At 45.0% G+C, this 21,399-nt stretch overlaps 7 protein-coding genes across 8 annotated transcripts; 3 read left to right on the forward strand and 4 right to left on the reverse strand.

Annotated features, from left to right (window-relative positions):
• Window positions 1-689: 689 nt before the first annotated feature.
• Window positions 690-2,387, reverse strand: LOC128304866 (ovarian-specific serine/threonine-protein kinase Lok-like). The gene is made up of 5 exons (XM_053042106.1): window positions 2,264-2,387; window positions 2,038-2,195; window positions 1,596-1,946; window positions 1,335-1,515; window positions 690-1,186 (listed from the first exon to the last, which is right to left on the reverse strand). The coding sequence occupies exons 1-5, from the start codon at window positions 2,385-2,387 to the stop codon at window positions 690-692; spliced, it is 1,311 nt and encodes a 436-aa protein (XP_052898066.1).
• A 364-nt stretch (window positions 2,388-2,751) lies between these two features.
• Window positions 2,752-5,828, reverse strand: LOC128303463 (zinc finger protein 845). Its single transcript, XM_053040426.1, has 8 exons — window positions 5,692-5,828; window positions 5,420-5,602; window positions 5,130-5,349; window positions 4,856-5,060; window positions 4,500-4,789; window positions 4,162-4,436; window positions 4,058-4,087; window positions 2,752-3,980 (listed from the first exon to the last, which is right to left on the reverse strand). Exons 2-8 carry the CDS (start codon window positions 5,584-5,586, stop codon window positions 3,116-3,118), a joined length of 2,052 nt encoding a protein of 683 aa, XP_052896386.1. The 5' UTR covers window positions 5,587-5,602; window positions 5,692-5,828; the 3' UTR covers window positions 2,752-3,115.
• Window positions 5,829-6,289: 461 nt separating this feature from the next.
• LOC128305744 (signal recognition particle 14 kDa protein) lies at window positions 6,290-7,405 on the forward strand. Of its 2 annotated transcripts, none has more exons than XM_053043330.1 (3): window positions 6,290-6,386; window positions 6,465-6,537; window positions 6,612-7,405. In XM_053043330.1, the coding sequence occupies exons 1-3, from the start codon at window positions 6,363-6,365 to the stop codon at window positions 6,842-6,844; spliced, it is 330 nt and encodes a 109-aa protein (XP_052899290.1). In that variant the 5' UTR covers window positions 6,290-6,362; the 3' UTR covers window positions 6,845-7,405. The 2 variants fall into 2 exon arrangements, with proteins under 2 accessions (XP_052899290.1, XP_052899291.1); XM_053043331.1 differs by having other exon boundaries at window positions 6,321-6,386; window positions 6,477-6,537; window positions 6,612-6,901.
• Window positions 7,187-8,030, reverse strand: LOC128305742 (UPF0193 protein EVG1 homolog). Its single transcript, XM_053043329.1, has 3 exons — window positions 7,929-8,030; window positions 7,477-7,848; window positions 7,187-7,410 (listed from the first exon to the last, which is right to left on the reverse strand). Exons 1-3 carry the CDS (start codon window positions 8,017-8,019, stop codon window positions 7,253-7,255), a joined length of 621 nt encoding a protein of 206 aa, XP_052899289.1. The 5' UTR covers window positions 8,020-8,030; the 3' UTR covers window positions 7,187-7,252.
• Window positions 8,031-8,536: 506 nt separating this feature from the next.
• Window positions 8,537-10,000, reverse strand: LOC128305741 (GTP-binding protein 10 homolog). The gene is made up of 4 exons (XM_053043328.1): window positions 9,909-10,000; window positions 9,321-9,843; window positions 8,883-9,245; window positions 8,537-8,802 (listed from the first exon to the last, which is right to left on the reverse strand). Exons 1-4 carry the CDS (start codon window positions 9,948-9,950, stop codon window positions 8,576-8,578), a joined length of 1,155 nt encoding a protein of 384 aa, XP_052899288.1. The 5' UTR covers window positions 9,951-10,000; the 3' UTR covers window positions 8,537-8,575.
• LOC128305740 (protein phosphatase methylesterase 1) lies at window positions 9,988-11,877 on the forward strand. Its single transcript, XM_053043327.1, has 5 exons — window positions 9,988-10,294; window positions 10,433-10,625; window positions 10,696-10,805; window positions 10,905-11,216; window positions 11,289-11,877. The coding sequence occupies exons 1-5, from the start codon at window positions 10,218-10,220 to the stop codon at window positions 11,797-11,799; spliced, it is 1,203 nt and encodes a 400-aa protein (XP_052899287.1). The 5' UTR covers window positions 9,988-10,217; the 3' UTR covers window positions 11,800-11,877.
• Window positions 11,878-13,374: 1,497 nt separating this feature from the next.
• Window positions 13,375-18,238, forward strand: LOC128301567 (carcinine transporter). Its single transcript, XM_053038122.1, has 6 exons — window positions 13,375-14,391; window positions 15,720-15,944; window positions 16,011-16,190; window positions 16,342-17,192; window positions 17,374-17,593; window positions 17,659-18,238. The coding sequence occupies exons 1-6, from the start codon at window positions 14,269-14,271 to the stop codon at window positions 18,085-18,087; spliced, it is 2,028 nt and encodes a 675-aa protein (XP_052894082.1). The 5' UTR covers window positions 13,375-14,268; the 3' UTR covers window positions 18,088-18,238.
• The last annotated feature ends 3,161 nt before the right edge of the window (window positions 18,239-21,399 follow it).

A 21,399-nucleotide genomic window follows, 5' to 3' on the forward strand; every position in this document is an offset into this window, starting at 1 on the left:
ATACCCTCTTACACTCACCCGCCCTTTCTTTTGTGCCGGTTTTCGCAGTGTTTTATGCTCCGTATGTACAAGTCGTTCCGCATTTAATATCAAGCGGTAGAAAATGTAGGAAAATCATAGCTTGATAAAGGTAGAGGTACCACCCAACCATCATGCTAAAGAGAACCAGCCGGACGGGGCATTTATTTCAAAAACATCCAGCTGATCCCAGGTGTAGCAGAATCGAACGGGACCATAGCACGGTTCGATGCATGGCTCATTGAACTCGAAAGTTTATTTATTCCATCAGCCATATTGGGAGCGGTTCGGATTATGGTTTCATATTGGGCACTGAGGACCGGTTCTCGTTCGATGGCTCCTTACGTGTTCAATGGTGTTCGCCTAGCCTAGCGTTCGCCTCGTCGTTGGGAAAACCAATAAGTTGGCCACGATACGTCCAGGCCGGACTGTTTGGTTACGGTTTGGGCCAACAGTGTTTCGCACAATATCCCACCTAAGTTCGCTTGATAAATGAGCCCCAAGGGGCTTAGCGGTTGGTCTATCCTAAGGAGTTGGTTGGTGCTCGATTGAAACACAACGACAGTATGTAATTACAAGTTTTCTCAAAAAGCAGCTCTTTTATTCACAATACATAACACAATATAACAAATCAAAAATTTAACGACGCATATTACTGGCACTGGCTGATGTTAAGGCAAGTCATCGAAGGACATAACTGGAAGGTTCATCATATGCCCCGCACGTCGCACATCTTCCGAGTTGTGAAACCATTTGCTCTGAAGCAACGTTTTTGCCGATGGTCGCTGGCATGGATTAATGTTTAAAATGTCATAAATTAGCTTCTTCACGCGGCAAGATTGCACGTTCCGCCAGACGGGCTGTGACATAGTGAAGTCACCGCGCGTGATCTGATCAATGCCCGTGACGTCAAAGGGCAGGTAGCCGCTGAGCATCGTGTACAGTATCACACCGAGACTCCAGATGTCAACCTTGTTGGTGTACATTTTGTGGTTGCCCTGTTCCAGCACCTCCGGTGCAATGTACTCCGGTGTTCCGCAGACGGTACGCATGTACATGGTGTTGTCCAGAAACTTGCTCGAACCAAAGTCAGACACCTTCAGCAGTGTGTACACATTGCTGTCCTTTAATAGGATATTGTCCGGCTTTAAGTCTCGATGGATGATCCCTGTAATTACAAATAATCCCATTATCAATCCCATCGCATAATTTTAGGCGTTCCTTAACCCCCAAATCCGTAGTTTTACTAAAATGTTAATTTTCACTCCTCAAAGTATGCAATTTGCATACAATAAATACGTTTTTGTGGCACTCACCCTGCTCGTGCAGATAGGCGATAGCACTGCATAGCTGGTAGAAGAAGAATTTGGCAATATTTTCTTCCAGGCAATTGTTGTCTAGAATGCGCGTCAGCAAATCACCACCTTCCATGTACTCCAGCAGCATACAGAACGAGTTTGGTTCGTTGAAAAACTCGTACATTTGAATGACACAAGGCTGCAGTGACAAAGGAAACGGGCGTTAAGAACAATACATTTCCATCGAGAGCTTCACCACCCCATTATAATGCCACTAACATGACTCAAGCTGTTCATAATATTTGCTTCATTCATGAAACTCGATCTGCAGTACGGTTGCACACTGATCTGTAACTTTTTCACGATCTTCAACGCATAAGGCTGGCAGGTTATGGTGTCATGCAGCAGATAAACCGTCCCAAACGATCCCGATCCAAGCGTTCGTCCAATATGATACCGTTTCCTCAACGTTTCCGACTCGATATCCTTCGGCACGGTGTAATGGAGCGCGCGGTACAGAAACAGATTGTTACAGGCTGCGATCGAGATGGTATCACCATCCATTAGGATCCAGCGGTTATGTTTCCCAAGCGGATTTCCATTCACGCGTGTTCCGTTGGTTGAATGGTCCTATAATTGTATGGGGAGCAGAACATGCAACAAGATGTTAGCAATAATGTCTCGGAAAATCCTCATTAAAACATAATGCAAGAGCCCTTACGATAATATACGCAGGACTAAATGGATCTTCGAGATCCTTCTCCAGTACGAAATGAACATTCGAGATTTGCAATAGAATGCACGTTGGTAGTTTTTTCGCATCTATTGCCAGATCGCATCCAGGTCCTCGTCCAACGGTGAATTTTCCACGGCACAGATCTGTAAGCAAAAGATTCACTTAGCCGTTTAGCTGCAAAGTGTCATCTCCCTCATCGTACTAAACTCACCAATCGTGCCGAACAGTGAAGGTTTACCCACCAATTGTCCGTACGGTGAAGGCTGTTCAGTTTCACCGAAATCGACCGTTACAGTTTGAGAACTGAGTGGTTGGGTTTCTAATACTTCTTCCATTATGTTCCTAGCGACTTCCTTACATCGGTCGTACTTTGTAACTAATCGCCTGACGATGGTGTGCTGGCTAGTCGTGTTTCTCTGTCTGCTTTGATGCCTATTTTCTGTCATTTTGCTTTGAATATCATGAAAATTTTGTTATCAAACACATGTATAAACCGTACAGTACTTTTTTGTGGTTTCGTGATTTATCGAAAGCAAATCTAACAGCGGCCAAAGTTCCTGCCAATTCCAACACTCTTTTCTTTCCAACAAATACGATACCATTTTTGGCAACGCTTCCGAAGTTTTCGGAGATAAATTTGCTCTGATTCAATGGTAAATTTCAGGCTATTGAATCGGTTTTTATTTTGGTATTAGATAAAATCCGTCCAGTTCTGTTGGTTCTGGACGCACAATTATTTTTTTTATTAGAAAGAACGATGCAATTCAAAACAAATATAACACAAATTAAATTGACCGTACTAGCCTATTTCACAAGAAGTACCAGAGTATAAAACAGAATTGTTCTTGATGATTCAGAACATCCTCCTAAGTTCCCGTTCAGTCTCACTCACAGATCATGATCATGATAACTTTTGGTATTGAAGCATCTTCTGTTCCCGAACCTCCCGGATGTATTGCCTACTACCCATGGTGATTAAAGGAAGATCGTTTATCAACTCGATTCATTTTTAATTTTCACTGGCATTATGGCTCATTTCTAGCTAAACCGTACTGACATCCCGTCACCTGTGATGTACCCTTCGATGTGCTTGCAAGTTGGTTATGCAGGTAAATCTTTGATCGCAATCCTTACATCCGTAACGCATTACACCCGTATGGGTACTGAGATGCACAACCAATGATTCCCGGTACGAATATGCACGCGTGCACTTGTCACACTGGAACGGTTTCTCGCCCGTATGGGAACGTTCGTGCACCTTTTGTTGGCCCTTGGTGCGAAACGTTTTCCCACAGAAGCTACACATGAATGGTAGTTGATTTTCGTGCACCGTTTGGTGCATCTTCAGTGAGTTGTAGCTTGAATACCGCTTGTCACATTTATCACACGGATAGATGGGTGATTTGCCACAGCCGCCACGTTCGTGATCGGACAGCGCAATTCTCGAGGGGAAATTCTTCGAACATTGCGAGCATATATATTTGTTGCGGTCTTTCCCGGTCGAGTTGTGCGCGTACCGCGTATGGCGAAGAACTTGGTCGGGTTTTTTGAACAGCTTCCGGCAAACTTTACATTCCAATCGGTCGCGATGCTGCTCCAGTTCGTGTTGGCGCGTTTCTTCCTGCGTCATGAAATACACGTCACAGCAGGCACATTTGCATCTCAAACAACCATCCGGCCCATGCCTACGGATGTGCTTTTCCAAACACGTGCGATTGACGTACGCCTGGTCACAGTAATTGCAGCGATATCGCCTTTCAGATTTGGTGGTATTTTTTATGTACTGCAATTTATCGCGGGCTCGTTCCAGCGCCACACTGTGCAACCGTTCTAAATGACGCGCCATCAGGTACAGTGTGGTGTACTGTTGCGGGCAAAGCTTACAACGGTAGAGCTCATCGACTGGTTCCGATAGATCGTGCAATAACCTGAAACGATGATTCGAAATAGGATTCGTTATTGCATTTTGCAAGTTAAATATATACAACTATAAAACATTACTCACTTCAATTGTTCCTTTTCTTGCCGAATCGACCTTTTGAAAGAAAACAATTAAAATTACATTAACAAATACCGTCCAACGCATACAGGCTTTCGGTTACGTCTTACTCTTCGTTCGGCGTGTCTAACAGCTGTTCAAGAGATTCGAATGATGTTTGTTTCATATGGCTTTTGTTGGTTCTTTTGTTTGGTTTTGCTTCCGCAGATGAATCGCTCGACTGTTCAGGTTCAACATGGACATATTCCCATAATTCTTTTTCGTCATTATCGGAAAAGGTATCGACAGAACTTTCCCTTTCCTGTGTGTAACTGTTAGAACCATCTGCGATATTTGCTTTTCCTTCCGAAGTTTCCATGCTTTTAAGTTCATTCTCAGTAATTGACTGAAAAGTTAAAGGTATGGTTTGAACTATCAAAATTACCAAATAGTTTAAGAAAATACTCACATGATTCTGTTCCTCTTTATCGACAAACAAATGGTCACAGCTAATGGCTTCATTGTCCTCTATAGATTCCTCTTTTTTGGCAAATATCTGTTCGTGACTTAAATCAGTTGGAACATTAGCGGTTTCTCCGTCCTGTTCAGAAGATGAATACGCTTCATTCTGAAATACTTCAATAGTCTCATTTGATTCCATTACATCCGTCGGGTCAGTTGTTTGGCGTGGACTTATTACTTTTGGCCGCCGTTTAGGTTGCGTCTGTTTGTCATGACGATCGGTTAAACTTGGCATTGCTTTAAAAAATGAGTTACTAAAAACTATTAATTCTGCTTTACTAAACATACACCGACTCTACTCACTATTTTTATTCGGTCGTGGCCCTATTTGTCGGATAGGAATGCTGTCCAAACCACACTTAGTTGGGCGCAGTTTTCGATGCTTCAGAAGATTTCCAATGCAAGAAAACCGCGCATTGCACTCGACGCACAGGAAGGGTTTGATGCCCGTATGTACCGTGGAGTGTGTTATAAGACTTTCCCTGTATGGAAAAGATTTATCACATTCCTGAAAAGAAAATAACCTCATGTTAAGGGAAAAAACGAACGCAATTCCTGAACGTTATCATAGACGTACATTACATTTATACGGCTTTTCACCCGTATGAACGCGCCGGTGTATCTTCAATTGACCTCGTGTTTTAAAACTGGCGCCACAATAATCGCACAGCTCAGTCTTGCCGGTTGTGTGCAGCAATCGGTGCACTTTTAGTGTTACTGGTGTCGCATAGAATTGATTGCAGATATTGCACTGAAAGCGTTTTTCAGTGCCATTCTTTGGTAAGTCATCTTCAACGCTGCGAAATATGATATATTATGAATGATTAGTGTCTGACGATTATTCCAAAAGCACCGAGCTATTATTACTGTATTTCCATGCGCAATTCGCAGGTGTTACAATTGAAGAGTTGGTGATTCTTCTCGCTAGTATCGGCATCGTTGCAATTCTTCTGAAGGATTAACTGTCCCCCGCAATCTAGACATTGTAAGCTAGTCTGATCCTGTTGTGTTGAGCTCTCCTTTGGGGAAGTCATGTTTAACTGCAAAACACTAAATAACATTCATTAATTCTATTCTATTCTCATATGATGAATTATGGTGCATAAAACCTAGCTGGTTTTGCATAATTCAATACATACCAAATAATCACCACATCCACTAGAACATAAAGCTGTTTGAACAATTAACACTATTTGAATTGTAGAGCGCGCAAAGTTTATAGAAATTCTTTAAAAAATACAACAATTTTGCGCGTTCAATAGAGTAGAAAAACTTTACCTTGTACTTCTGATGTCAACAAACAAATGTCAAAAGATTAAGCGCAATTTACACATGACGTACGTTTACACTGGACGGAAAGAATGAATAATATAGCTTGTTTTATATTATTATTTATGTTTACTTCATCTCACATGTTATATAACTTTGAAAGAAAATGTGTCGTGGGGTCATTTTGGAGCAGAGCAATATGGCAAATTTAATGAATCGTTCAATGAAACACGTCTTTACTGAGGGCAACTGTATTCTGCAAGGAAAGTTTAGTAAAGTCATACGAAACTATAAATAAATAGATAAAATAAACAACTAGAATTTACGACTGAAGTTTTGATAATGACGATTTATTATTCAATTTTTGTATCTAAATTGTAATTACCAAATGCACCAGTTGGATGGGTTTCAATGGTTCCGTTCCATCCGTCAAAGTTTGCCCATCACTAGCCATCGAGCCACCTTTCAAAAATTGACCACGACCACAATTTGTTTTTAGCCGAAAGTTTAATCTAATTTTCGATTACATTTTACTCATAAAATGGTACTTTTAACAAACGAAGAGGTAATTCACCGTCGTCTATCAACGCGCGGTTGAGGGTCAGTTTTATTCGATTGAAAATAAACACGTTCCCATTCACAGTTCCTTTCGCAGCTTACCCTGTTAGCACAATCAGCCCGAAAAGACTCCTCATTTACAGTAACAATTAAGCGATGTAAGTTTCGGCACGTGTACGGCAAACGTATAAACGAAGGAATTAATCCTTTCCTATGTTCCTCCGTTTTGCAGATGATGGACATGATCGGCCAAAGCCCCGGGAAGGTAAACCATCCCTACCGACACCTGCCGAGTACAGCTGCCTAATCCGGGCACGGTCCCGCTCAAAGAAGCTCGCGACCGTGGTGAAGCGGGACGAGGTGGCCAAGTTCATGGAATCATACGCGAAGGTGCTCAAATCCAGCATGGACGGTTTGAAAAAGGTCAAGAAGGTGAAAAACAAAGCCAAGGCGGCCCAGGGATAGTGCAGCATATCGGTTACGGAGTGAAAGAGGGGCGCATGTGTTTAAGGTGTTCGCTAGTTTATCCATGTGGACGGTGCAATGTGGGGGGATAGCACGCTGGAATCATAAGTGCATTTTCTTTATTCGTTTAATTGAGGATTCGTTTCTATTGCCACCTCCCGGATTCTACCTTTTGCGTGGCGGGTCTCATTACAAAGAAAAACACCGAAACGCGTGTTTGTTTCCCCGTGCCGACCGGGGCCCGCCTCTTCAGCAAGTCGGTGAATACGCAACCGGCAATGACACTTTAATTTTGCTGTAGAATTAAGCGTGTGAATGAATTTAATATAAAAGAGAAGGTGAATTTAAACGCCTGTTCTGTGTGTAGTGTGGAAACCGCGCGGGTCGAAGAGTGCTCTCTGTGTGGTATTAGATTTCGTTTTCGTGTGATTTTGCCCGATCGAGTCGTTTCAGTTCGTTAAGCTTCTCCGCTATCTGCAGCTGAATTGTGGCCCGATGCTTCTTCCCTTCGCCCAATGCTTCCATCTCCTCCAGCCACTGAACACGTTCGTTGATTTCTTCGAGTACTGTAAGAATAAAATGCGCAAAACGTTAATGCTCATCATCGATGCAACTCAAACCTTTCGCATTACGTTCACTCGCCCGGTCCGGTGGAACAAAGTCCATACAGCCTTCACTTTTACTACGGACCACCCGCCGACGACGACCATCGTCCGGAAACATCTTAATACCGCTCATCTGTTCCTGGAGCTTAAGTTTCAACTTTTCGATCGGTTCTTTCGGCTTGTGTGGTACGTATTTCTCCACATCGAACGCACCACTCTCGATGATGGTGTTAAGCGACCGTTTTTTTATGTTCTTCCTCGGAATAGCCATTGGGAGAAAGTTGCTGTACTCTTGCTCAAATTTCGGTTCCTTCGGTACCGGCAGGGGTTCCCCATTTCGAAGGTGATAGTTAATTTTGTTCCGTTGCAGAATCGTCAATTTCGCTTCCTCCATTAAAACTAGCCAAACGAACAAAACAAATTTAAATGTAGCGAAAGTTCTGCAAACACACCCCCACCCCCAGCGGTAAATGGCTCACCTTTGATCAAGTCCTGTGTTTCTTTCGTGTAGCGTGCTTTGGGCGTATGAAACAGGCCTCCCGGGGCCACCCTTGTACTGGGCCAGTCCATGTTTGCAGTACTGTCGATGTGCACCGATTGCCGTGCTGTGATGTAATGCACAGACCGTGTATCCGTTTCGTGTCCTAGTTGGGAACTGGGCAACCTTTCTTCCAACCAAGGATAAGTTCATCCAAAAGTTTGATTGATTTGGACAAGTTTCAGACAGAGTAGCGCAAAAAAAAAATTACTGCAATTGCACACAGTAATTGTGGTTCGTGTAGCTAGCAGACGAAACGGGATGGAACCAAACCGTACCACCGCGTACTGCACGCAATTGTGAGTCCGTGAGTCTTGAAGGCACTGTAAGCAATAACAGTTTATGGTTAGCCGATGATGGGTTTCAGAAAACCGGCGATAAATGCAAACGTTTCCCATGGCAACGGGGCGGTTTGCTTTCCATACGGGTATTATTCCAGCTGCTTGGGTTAGTGAAATACACATACACGCACACATAGGTGTATGCATGCGCACAGGATACGGCACATTGACGGTCCTTGCTAACGATTACTTATTCGCCATCCATAAAACAACCTGATGTATATTTCTACACTACATATTCTATCCTTTATACAACTTTAGGTCCTCGCTCATTTAGCTTCAGCTGGAGCTGTTCGCTTCTGTCTACTGATTCTTCTTGTTGTGCCGCTTCTTCGGCCTTCAAATCGAGAATTGTTCGCACTTCTTGCTTAACTTTTTCTATTTCCTTCATGCTCTTGGCTGAAATTGGTATAACAGCGTCAATCGAAAGCAGCTTAGTGGGTATCAACTCTTCGGGGCACAATTTCAAACCATCTGGGTGGGTAAAAGAAGAAAAATGAGAAATAAATTTATTATATTGATTTGAATATTAAACTCAGTGATACGATGCTTACCCTCCAGGGAATGGAAGTACTGTTCGTATTTACATATCTCATCCACTGCCCCTTCCTTGTCCATTTTGTTGATGATCAGAGCGCAGGGTTTATCGAGCAACGATTTGTCGTACAGTTCTAGCTCTTTATTTAGCGCGTACACCGTCTCGAGACAGTTGCGTTTGCGGTGCTGTTGACTTAGCTGAAACCCAAACACGTCCACGATGATCAGCAATAGTCTGGTGCGTTCGACGTGCTTCAGAAACTTGTGTCCCATGCCGAAGTTTGCATGCGCTCCCTCAATCAACCCGGGCAGGTCGGCTATCGTTATTTGCCGATAGTCCTCGTATTCTATCGTGGCAATTTGGGGTCGAATTGTAGTGACTAGAATATAATAGAAACAACAAGGGCGTTCGTAAACAATTTGCCTTAAGAACTGCTGCCAGCTGCAAGACTCACATGGATAGGATGCAATTTTTGGTGAAGCATTAGAGATTGCTTTCACGAGCGTACTTTTGCCCGCATTGGGGAAACCAACCAATCCAACATCTGCAATCAGCTTTAAGTCTAGTGTTACCATACGAAGCTGGCCGGGTTTACCGAGAAACGAATTTCCTGAACCACCGCCACTGCCACCACCGGCAGCCAGATAAGATTTTCCTTCCTCATCCAGCTCCGAAATGTTGCCCGTCTCTTGATCTAAAACGCGAATACCCACAGGCACTTCCACCTTCTGGTCCATTCCTCTACGACCGAGAATTCTTGCCTTGGAACTTTCCTCTCCATTGCCGCCGGCGACCCGTTTGTTCGGGTACTTCGTTACAACGTCGCGTAAAGATTTTCCTTCCTTTGCGACAAAATATACTGCACCGCCCTGGCCACCGACACCGCCGTACTTGGGCAGTCCATTACCACCGTGGCCACCTTTGGTAGTTAGGCGTAATGTGTCCAAAAATCGACTCCGGAGATAGTTGCGAATTGGCTAAAATATAAAGCATTTGGAATGTTACAGTCGCGATTCAACTATGTTGTGATGTGTTGCACTACCTTCTTAACAGATTTTAACAAGTAATTTTGAATAAACACCATTTTTCCTAGCAAATTCGCATAGCGACAAGAGAGTAGAACCGGCAACGTTTCTATTGTTTTGATCACATTTGTTTACATTCACTGACGGTTGGCTGACTGACGAGAGCAAGTGGGACGAGCTGGTTTCACGCACAAGCATCACAGCTGTCAGTTGTGTTTTTGTTCGATTTTTTCGTACCCGACGCAGTAGCGGTCGATGTTGGAAAATTGTGTTGCCCATAAAAGAGTAAAGTGTTTACAAACTGTGTCCGGTGTCCCGGTCATCCTATGTCCAGCCTGCAGCGTGTTATCATGAAATCCAGACTACCGCCGATGTGTCCGAATCCACGGTTTCCCAAACCGAGGTAAGCTCGCCGTCCGGTCCGTTTGTAACGCACGCAACTTACGGCATTCAATTTTCACGACCCCAATTCCGTTCCGTCCGATGACCCTGTTGCGTGCCATTTTCTCAAACCTTTTCGTTTGTTTTGTTCCATTTTTAGTGATCGTGGCTTTCGGCGTCAGACGGATTACAATCCGTTAATGTGGGATGAATTCTTCGCAGAAAAGAAGGACGTAGAAACGAAGCAGGGCAAATTCAGGGTCTATCTGTCCGGCCCAACCGAGCCGGGTGCACCGTTGCTGGTGTTGCTTCATGGTGGTGGATTTTCCGCACTGTCCTGGGCACATTTCAGTGTGAGTATAGTCTTTCTGTTTTTTGTGGTTTGTTTTAATTGCAAACATTACATTTCTTTTTCGTTTGTAGAGCGAAGTTACGAAGCTGATTCACTGTCAGTGTTTGGCTTTCGACATCCGGGGACATGGTGATACGTACACGGAAGAAGAAGATGACCTATCAGCAGAACGATTGGCCACGTATGACACAATTACCCCACTGTTGCATTTTTGTTTTACAGATAAGCGATACTGAAGAATCATGTTTCCTATCTTTCCCATTGATTACACCACACGCAGAGATGTCGGAGACGTAATGCAAGTGATGTACGGAGAGTCCGCCCCGCCAATCATACTAATGGGACACTCGATGGGTGGTGCAATATGTGTACATGCAGCCAACATGTTTGTGCTACCCTCGCTTATCGGTGTGGTTGTGATCGATGTCGTTGAAGGTACTGCACTGGAAGCGTTGGCAAGCATGCAGAGCTTTCTCCGATCGCGTCCTACCACGTTCAAAAGTATTCAGCACGCTATCGAGTGGTGTGTACGAAGCGGCCAGGTGCGGAACGTGGAATCGGCGCGTGTTTCAATGCCTGGGCAAATCATCAAGTAAGTCTCGTGCAAACATCCATCCATAGCTTGGAATTACAAAAGATCACCCATGGGCCTTTTGTTTTGCAGCATCGAAACTAAACAGCTGGCAACGAACGAATTACCGCTGAAAGCGGACACTACCGCCGAGGAAAAGCTTGAATTTAAACATCCGATGGCGATAGCGGAAGATGCGGAGAGCGGCGATAGTGCGACCGCTTCCGGAAATGATCCTGCTATCACTCCACCGGCAACACCATCCGGCACGCCGGTAAATCTGCGAAAATACGCCTGGCGCATAGATCTATCAAAGTCGGAAAAATACTGGGAAGGATGGTTCTCGGGCCTGAGTCAAAAGTTCCTAGACATTCATGTGCCCAAGCTGCTGCTACTGGCGGGCATCGACAATCTTGATCGGGCGCTCACCGTCGGACAGATGCAGGGTAAGTTTCAGCTGCAAGTTCTCGCCCGCTGTGGTCACGCCGTGCACGAAGATCGACCGCACGAGGTGGCAGAAGTATTAGCAACGTACTTGATAAGAAACCGATTCGCACAACCGACCACCGACGGACAGTTCCTGAGGCATATGCCTGCGTGTTAGGCGGTGACGCTAACAGCGGTGCGGGGTGTATTTTCTCTCACTAAGTAACAAAATAAATTTCTATTTATGATTGTAATAGCAATGTCAATTTTTTCGACTAGAACAGTGTTAGACATGAGAAATAATGTTCGATAATACATGATATTGTAACGATTCTTTTCCAATTTCCCTACTGCAGAATAGCTTTCCATGAAACATAAGAAAATTCTACTTGATGTTGTAAATGCCTTGGTGGGAGATTCATCAACAAGAATCATTCTCTTCCATCCGCAAAGGGTACAACTAATCAACGGCGACACGATGATTGAGTGTAGATTCCGTTGAATGGTTCCGAGTTGTTATAATTACATAACATTAAGCTGGTGATGAATGTTTGCGATCTTGTCCACCTTAAAGATCGACCCGTTACTAAAGCACCAATTACAATTATAAAGACCCCTATTTGTAGGGCCATCTGTTACCTCAAGGGTTACGCACACGCGAGCGAGCAGCGTGTGTGTGCGCGCGAAGGAAGGGCGGAATAAATTTCCCATTACGTGCCAACGGTCTATCGGTCATTCATGGAATTCGCCAACTGCCCCGCTGCCCGTGGATGCTGCATTTCGTGCATTCTTGACAGATCAATGAAGGGTACACGCACGTATGAATGAATCGGGCCCGTTGCCCGGCCAGATTTACCGCACCAGATAAGAGCAGATTTCGCGGGCCTTGAGAGATAACTTAGCCACCAGCATAATGGCACCCGTACCGACCCATCAGCAAGACGTTGAAGATCAGGTTGCATATCACCGCCGAGATTATCTTAGCTCCCACACCTATTCTCGAATGGAATGATTTACGACCAGAATCAAATTGTTTTGAATGTGGCAAATTATTCAATTCTGATGCGATGATGATTAACTGCGCAAACACCTTCAACGCCGTCGTCGACGTCGTCTCCGGCGGTGTGTGTGTGTGGGTGTGTTTCGTGCCCCACGTGTCTTGGGCGAAGGGGTTTCGGAATCGGTTGGACACGCAAGCGCCTTGCGGTTTTCCCGCGCAAACAACACAGCCTCCCGTAGGTTTGCCGCGTATCGATTGCACACACCGCACCACACCGCTCACAAACCCTTGACTCGGCTGCAGTATGCGATCCGGTGAAGGGGGTTTGCAGGTCGCCGAAAGCCTCCGTCCGGTTGGTTGGGCCACCCGGGCTAGCATCGCTCAGTCGTTAAGGCCCCAGCGAGTTCACCAGTGGTGCGTGCTCGTTCTAGGCGACCGAAGAAACTGTTGGGATCACATTGGACTGGACTGGTTCCGTGTGCACGACCGTGCTCTGTCGGTTCGGTTTTATAAACCCGTGTTATGATTGTTATAATTGGATTGGAGCGTCGAGTTTCCGATTACGCGCGCGTCCCCGAAGCGGCCCTGTCTGTAGGTGATACCGATCGAACCGAAGTGCCGAGTACAACACGGCAACGGCAGTCGCGTATGCTAAGTCGGGAGCAGCCGTTGCAACTGCTGCACGGTGCCGCCAAGCAAATACGGGGTGGTGCGTTTGCCTGTGGATTTAGCGCAGTTGTGAGGACGTGGCCGTGTGCACGGCAGGCAAGCGAAAACACCATGCTGGCCAATCGATTCTGGTAGTGTGCAAGTTTCGTGGTGTATCTTCCGAGTGGATATTGTCCTGTTGGAAATGTTGTGCAAAGAAGATAAACTTTGTGTAAAAATAGATCGAATGTCCGCTTAGAAATCGAAGGAGTGAATGCCCGTTCCATTGAAGATATTCAACATCAATCAGACCTGCATCAGCTGAATGACCTCAGGAAGCGTCCTCTGTGTTTCGTATAGCATGTGGATACATCCACAGCGCGTGTACACTTATCCGATCCAGCTGGATCAGATAGGTTACGAAAAGCCCCACGGTGGTTTCGATTGAGGTTGCGGCGTTTGCTCGTCTAAACGATCGGCTGGGAAAGTTCGCCGAACAGCGCATACGCATAAAGAAGTAGGGGAATTTTTGCGTACCTGATGTGATGCGGATAGATGCAATTGAGTGAGCACGTGCCATGGTAGACAACGGGTTCCAAAAGTGTCCAGTGAAACGCAGATCCTAGCTCACACCACCCAACCATTCAGAGTTCGATACGGATACGACAACGTTCGTTTATTTGCGCCGAAGAGAGTGAGGGCCGTTCTTGTGTCACGAAACATAGCACAAACCATGTTGGGTGCACTAATTAAATAATCACCGTGCGCAAAAGAACGTCCACCAGCGTCTGAGAGCAGTAGGCTACGGTGGAAGAAGTGCTTTGCTTGAAGTGTTCCTGTAACTCTAAACGGTGCACATCAACGGAGGCCGTCGTTAAGGCGAAAAAGCGTACGACATTATACGCGCGCAAAGCCACACGGAGGAAGGCAACGTGGTGCGACAGTATTAGTGAGCACAACGGGGTTTTGTGCTACACCGGAAGCAGAGACACGGAAGTCATGAACGGCAAAAGGAGGAACAGTTCGGCAAAGCCGTCCTTAGATCTACCGAAGGAGTTGAACGAGGAGGAGGAAAATGAGGATGAGGCGGAGGTCCTGGAGAGTGAGAAGATGATGTCCGAGGTGAGTGAGGGGACGTGTCTAGAGGAGAACTATTTCCAATATATTTTAACAGTAATTTTTGAAGCCCCCCCCCCCCCCCCCACACAGCATGTCTGGAGGTGATTATTTTGTGATTAATCAGTGAAGCGAACAAAACGGGTTCGACGAGTTGCACCACGAACTCCCCATTAAGGCGAATCAGTTGCGTTTGATCTTTAGCGCGCCTTCCTTTAGTTCTGCTCACGCGAGCAGAAGCTGTGAATTGGCATTTATGGTAAATGTTTTTATTTGCACGCTTTTCCGTTGCCGCTTGCCGTCCATTTATGCACACACTCGCACACGCACTGTATCTCGGACAAGTACGACAGTGGTCTCGGAAAGGAAAGACCGCATATGGTTGGGAGAGAGATGCATGCGATGCATGCTAATTGAATAATGTTGTAAGGAAGTCCACTTTGGGAGATACTGCAGGTTCGAAGATGGGAAGTAATGGGGCAAGTGGAGCAAATTCTTGGCCTGTGTGTCTTGATGATGATTCAAAGATCTTCAAAGTTCTGACATCAAAGATTTTAAATCGATTCTTGTCTAAAACGTACCAGTTCCGGATCCAGAACGTGTTGAAAATAGTTATAGAATTTTTAATCAAATATTTTGAACAGTTTAAATCAATTAAAACCCAAGAATTACTTGATCCTCAAAACATCCCCTAATGACTGTTAATCCTTCCAGAGAGTCCAGAAATATAGGTCATCTAGATACACCCGATGCAACGTACGCAAATCCAATATAGCAAACCCGGAGCGATAGTTCTTTACACACGTGCAAACGCCATCATTTTCCAATCCTCCAAAAGTCCTCCAAGAGCCCTGGGTTGGGTTTATCCCGGAAGCACATCAGCTTAAGCGAGGATAAACCTTCCCCGTTTTGCGCGAGTACCGTCGGTCGGTCGGTCCGTAATAGAGTGTGCACCAAATTGCACGCTCCAGTAACTATTACTGTCACCGTCAGGATTATGCAATGAAATAACAAGAGGCCATCCGAGCATAGAGCCAGAATGGCGGTCACCACCCTAAAAGAGGTGGCAGCACAAATGGCGACTAATCCGTTTACCAGAGTCAATTACAAACATTCACGCTCGAGTAGTTCGGCGACACTTGAGGGACATTTGGAGCTGTTGGAGTTGCCGCGAGTCTTCTTCCGTGTTGTGTCGCACTACCCCAACTAATACTTTTCAAATGTGGCTCTATTAAGGGGTTTAAATACTGTGAACATCGTTGCGATCACCTTTCCTTGTGGGACGATGGGATGAAGGAATGCTTCTCTTACTCAGGAATGCTTGTTGTCCACAGGAACCTTTCGATTTGGATGAGCTGCTCCCCGTGATAGGAGAGTTTGGTCGTTATCAGAAGCTATTGCTGTGGTTAATATGTCTTCCCGCCTGCATACCGTGCGGGTTCTGTGCATTCAATCAACTATTTATGACGGACGTACCAGAGGAGTACTGGTGCCGGGTACCGGAACTCGAAAACTTCACCGCCGAGGAACGCAAAATGTACTCCATACCGATGGTGGAGGTAAGAGCCTCTTCAAGCTCTGTACAGTGTACGATAATAAGTCATACCTCGTTCTCATCTCCGCAGCTTGACGGGGTGGAAAGTTACAGCAAATGTTCCCGCTACGCAGTGGATTGGAAAGAGATACTGAACTACAGCGACGATCTAGAAGGGCCGCTGGCACCGAACAGCTCATGGCCAACTGAACCGTGTGTGGATGGATGGGAGTACAACACCACCGTTGTACAGTCATCTATAGTGATCGATGTGAGTATTATTGGAAGGGAAAAAAAAAACCCCATATTTACATTGTAGCTCATGCAAATGAAAGAGTTTCATCGAAGTTCGCAATGTGCGATTCCCTGAAAGTGAGGTGAAAAGACTTGTCCAATTCTCTCTCTATCTCCCTTCGTAACAGTTCAATCTGGTGTGCGATTACGACATCTATCCCACACTAGGGCTGGTAGCGCTCAACACCGGTGGTCCCGTCGGTGTGTATCTGTTCGGGCTGCTAAACGATCGTCTCGGCCGGCGGATATCGTACTTCTCCTGTCTGGCAACGCTGCTCATCGGTAGCTTCATTACCGCCGCCAGTACCAGCTTCTGGATGTGGGCATTCAGCCGCGTAATCGTCGGCCTCACCATACCGGCCGTCTACCAAATCCCGTTCATCATTGCGCTCGAACTGGTCGGCCCGAACTATCGGTCCTTCGTCACCGTAATGACCTGTACGTTCTACACGTTTGGCATCATGATGCTGGCCGGTGTTACCTATCTGATACGGGACTGGGTACAGCTGACCCTTTACACCTCCGTACCGTTTCTGTTCTACTTTCTCTATCTGCTCGTAATGCCAGAATCTCCTCGCTGGCTGCTGATGAAGGGTAAGCTAGAGCAAGCGCTGCTAATACTGGAGAAGATGGCCAACGTTAATGGCAAGCAGCTGCCGGACAGTTTTCGAAAGCGGCTGCAGCAGCGCGTCCAGGCGGAGAAGAGCCGTACGACGAAGCGCACGGAACAGACGATCGGTGCGTTCGATCTGTGCAAAACGCCCAACATGAGACTGAAGACGATACTGATCACGTTGAACTGGTTTGCCAACGAGACGGTCTACCTGGGACTGAGCTATTATGGACCATCGTTGGGGGAGAACCAGTACCTTAGCTTCTTTCTGTCCTCGCTCGTCGAGATACCGAGCTACATTATTTGTTGGATTATCATGGACCGATGGGGACGCCGGTGGCCAATGTGTTTACTAATGATACTGAGGTAGGAAGAAAGAAGAGACGGCTTATTACGCCTGAAAGTATGCAATTTGCAATGATTCCTTCAATACTTTGGGGTACAATGAAGAGAATGCATCGATATAGCATACTTTTAGGCGCAATGGAGGCGCTTCGCCTGAATGTATACTAACAGTGAATGTAACGATAAAAATCCTTAATTGCAGCGGTATTAGCTGTATTGTAACTGTCGTCCTGTCGGAGGATGCTGTTACGGAAACACTCGTACTGTACCTGCTGTCCAAGTCGATGATATCGGCCTCGTTCCTGATCATTTATCCGTTCGCTGGGGAGCTCTATCCGACGCAGGTTCGTGGTGTTGGCATCGGCACATCCAGCTACATCGGTGGACTCGGTCTTATCGTTATACCATTCATTACATACTTGGTAAGAAGCACCTGCTGTTCAATCAGAATTGTCTCCAGTAATTAATATTTCTCTCCTTCCCAAAGGGCAAAGAAAACCTTCGCCTACCACTCGTCATAATGGGATGCGTGTCCGTACTCGGTGGGTTCACCGGGCTTCGGTTACCGGAAACGCTACACCATCGTCTTCCCCAAACGCTCGAAGAGGGCGAACTGTTCGGGCAGGACTGGACCTTCGACGAGTGTTTCCGGTGCATTCCGAGCAAAAAGTCACCCACGAGCTCGTACGAGAACCTCTCGCACGATCCGTCCGATGCGGCACTCGAGCTGAATGCGGCCGTCCCGATCAATGCCGGTACGTTCGCTACCGGGTCCGGTTCGTGCTCTACCGAACGGACACCGCTCGAGCTGGCCCGGATACGCCGGCAATCGATGAAGCGGCTCGTACGGCAGGCTAGCACGATGGACACGCAGAAAACGAAGGATGGTGCTATGCAGCTGACTTACTGGTTTTGAAATCAAAAGCTCACCGGCACCAGTGGCCACCGAAAGGTCGTTTGTGATATATGACATCGGAAACAATGTGAACCCCCACACACACACACACAGAGACACATACACCGTGGATGTATTTTTTGTATTAACAATAAAGAAATACGTATATGTATATTTTCGAGATTTTCTCATTCATGGGATTTGTGTGTTGTTTGCTTGCTGTTGCTGCTGCTGTTCATTTACTGCTCCCGTGTTGATGTCTGTTGTTTTATCTTTCTTCCAGAAATTGTTCACTATCTTAAATTCTGTCTCTTTATAAGGTGCGCTCGGGCAACAGTTATAATGGTTTTTTGTCTAGTGGGAGCCGGGGACTGTTGGGGTACATTTGTTGTTTGTCTAGTTTCATTTCGTAAACATATGCCTATAGGATCTGGTATCGGTATGCTGCTTCATTCTTGCCTTTAAACACCATTTATCGTCCTGTAACGCTTGTTCACTAATGTGGTTGATGTACAGCTATAGTTTATGGATGAAAAACACGTTCACTTACTGGCTGGCGATGCTGTTTCTGTTACTCTAGTTGTGGGTTTTTTGTTTGTTTGTTTGTTTGTTTGTTTGTTGTGTGTAAGCCTTTCTCGCCCTTGCTTCTGCTCTGTTTTGGGTGCATTTGGGGTTTTCCTATACATTCATATACTGCAAGTGTGATCGCCGGGCTTATTATTTTTTTTTAATGTTCATCTTCTATTCATCTCCCGTCCCGTACGCTCATATAAATCGGACAATATAACATTGAGTATGGTTCGCAAATATCTTTACGGCTTCACATCTTTCCTTCCTCTCATTTCCCTGCTCCTGTGCAGCGAACGACGCATTACCCTCATCAGCATTACTGATCGTTTTAATATTTAAATAGTATATCATTTTTGTAAAAGTAAAACTTACACACTAACGGTCTTAAAATGTATATCGTTTTGTTATGTACGATCGCTTGTACGATACTGCACTGTCCTATCTTTTACATTTGTTCCTCCCTAGCTTCGCCTAAAAACGATGGTTCTTTCCTTTCTCTTCCCCACTTTTCGCTTACTTGTTCCTATTTGTAATATCTTTTACGTTTTTTTTTTTTGTTTTGCTTGCTCTAACCTGTTTCCTGTTTTTCCATGTTACGTTTATATGCAGGCGGTTCTTATCTTTATTGGTTTAAATCGTTTAATGAAAAATAGAGGGATTCAGCTCGTTTCGTGAGATGGCCCCCGAGTCGAACATACGGACATACTACAGAAGGACACATCGCTTGGCATTAGAATTGGGTTTTTCCTTTTCCTTTTGTTTTTTTTTTCTTTCTTTCGTCCATTTGCTAACAAAGCAGGCTAGTGATCAGTTGGTTGGAGGATATGTTTCGAAATCGTGTTTAGGATGTTGGTGTGTGTGTGAGTGTATTGTATAATTTGTTTCTTCTTTATCGTTATGCTAACAACTAATAGGATATTGAACGCTTCGATTACCGTCGGAACGGAATCTATTACTATCTCCCTGTCCATCACGTGCCACACACAGGACACACACACACACACACACACACACACACACACGCAAACACATGTAACGGGGCGATTATATACTCAAGTTTTGTACTAGAGCGAGCGAGCGTGTGTGTGTGTGGTTTTTGTGTGTGAGAGCGAAAAACAAATACTAAACTATCTAATAAGTTACTAGTGGCAACACAATGGAGGCATGTGTACGAGTGCGCAATGGAGCCGGGCGACAAAAAGGGTGCAACAACGACACATTTATATGTTTTCTAACCGCTTAATGCTTATTGTGTATCGACAAATCTCGGAACAACTATTTACCTTTTTGTTATCATCTCCTTTCTAGCCAGGTTTTGCTTTAATGGCGTGGGTCGGTTTTTGCGTGTGCTGTGTGGCTTTTTCGTTATGCTGTACACGATAGAGGACGGACATTTTAGTTGTAGTTGTAGTTATATACTTATATAATATTATCGTTGCTTTATATTATTCCACCTGGTTCCCATGATTAGCTTATCGGTCTCTGTTTCCCTATGTGTGTCCTTGTTTGTGGCAAAAATTGGAGTGAAAAAGCAACAAAGTTTTCGTATCAAACGTGTCGGTTGCAAAGTATCGGTTATATTGTCTATCCGACACAGAGCCATTTCTAAACACGGTGAGGTAATACAGCGAAGGCGACTAACAGTGTTTTATCGATGACAAAAAGGCGGTTTCGGACCAGGGCATAGGACACCGGCAAGCGGCTGCAGCGTTTGTGAGCGGACTGGGTTGGGTTTGCTACTAACACTTACGGGCTTTACGGCGCAACAGAATCCTTCCCGGCGGAAGCGGTCGAGAAAATCGAACGAAAAATCGAACACACGCATTCCAATAGGGAGTGTTTCACTACTATCAATTATATCACAAATGGTGCCAAAACGTAGTTTCGAAAAAGGGAATTTGGTGAGAGGTGTTACCGCTTCTTAAAAAAGGACCATCGTATGCCATCGATTTCCATCCTCGTCCTACGTATCAAACATCCAAATAGTAGCTCTAAAATATGTTTCTTATGCCGTTGTTTTTAACGTTTCTTTGAAATTTGTTTGTTCAATCCTAGTGTTTTGTTCCATCGTTCCGAAAAAGGTTCGTTGCTTAAGAGCGAAGAATTTGATTCTTATATATGACCGCTCCTAAGGTTGTAATAACACTCACACACACACACACGCACGCTTAAATCATCACGGACGAAGGTGTATATATAAATTTTATCCACTATGCAGAAAATTTGGTTCCCATGTTGTGTATGTCTGTGTGCTTTTGTATTATTTTTTTTTTGTTGCTTATTTACGTATCGGTTGCTTCAACCGGGCGCAAATCAGTTTCAGTGTTTTCACACACGTTTCCATAATATAAAGTTCTCTTCTTTATGGTAAATAATTTCGTTTACCTATGTGTCCTTTCCACAAGTCTTTTAGCCGACAGTTTTGTTGTAACAGTATTTGCTTTCATCCAGTGTGGGCGTGTGTATCTGTGCTTCTCGATCGTTCCTTTAGTCTGGTTTAGGTTATCTTCAAGGCATACGGGTTTTTCTTTTTGTTTCCTACTGTTCCTCTGTTCCTCATTGTTTTGTTTTACCTGTGTTTTGTGTCTTTATTTTGCTAATTCTGTTAACAAACTGTTCTGTTTACTCTTTTTCTTTTTTTTTTACTTCTCTTTTTTCGTTCTATTGTTTTACGTGATAAACCTTAGCATTCTCAGCATATTTTGCTCCATTTTTTTCCTTTCTCTTCCAGGAAAGAACAATAAAATGGCACTTCCAGGTAAC

The sequence above is a fragment of the Anopheles moucheti genome, chromosome 3, assembly GCF_943734755.1.
Source record: "Anopheles moucheti chromosome 3, idAnoMoucSN_F20_07, whole genome shotgun sequence".
NCBI lineage: Eukaryota > Metazoa > Arthropoda > Insecta > Diptera > Culicidae > Anopheles > Anopheles moucheti.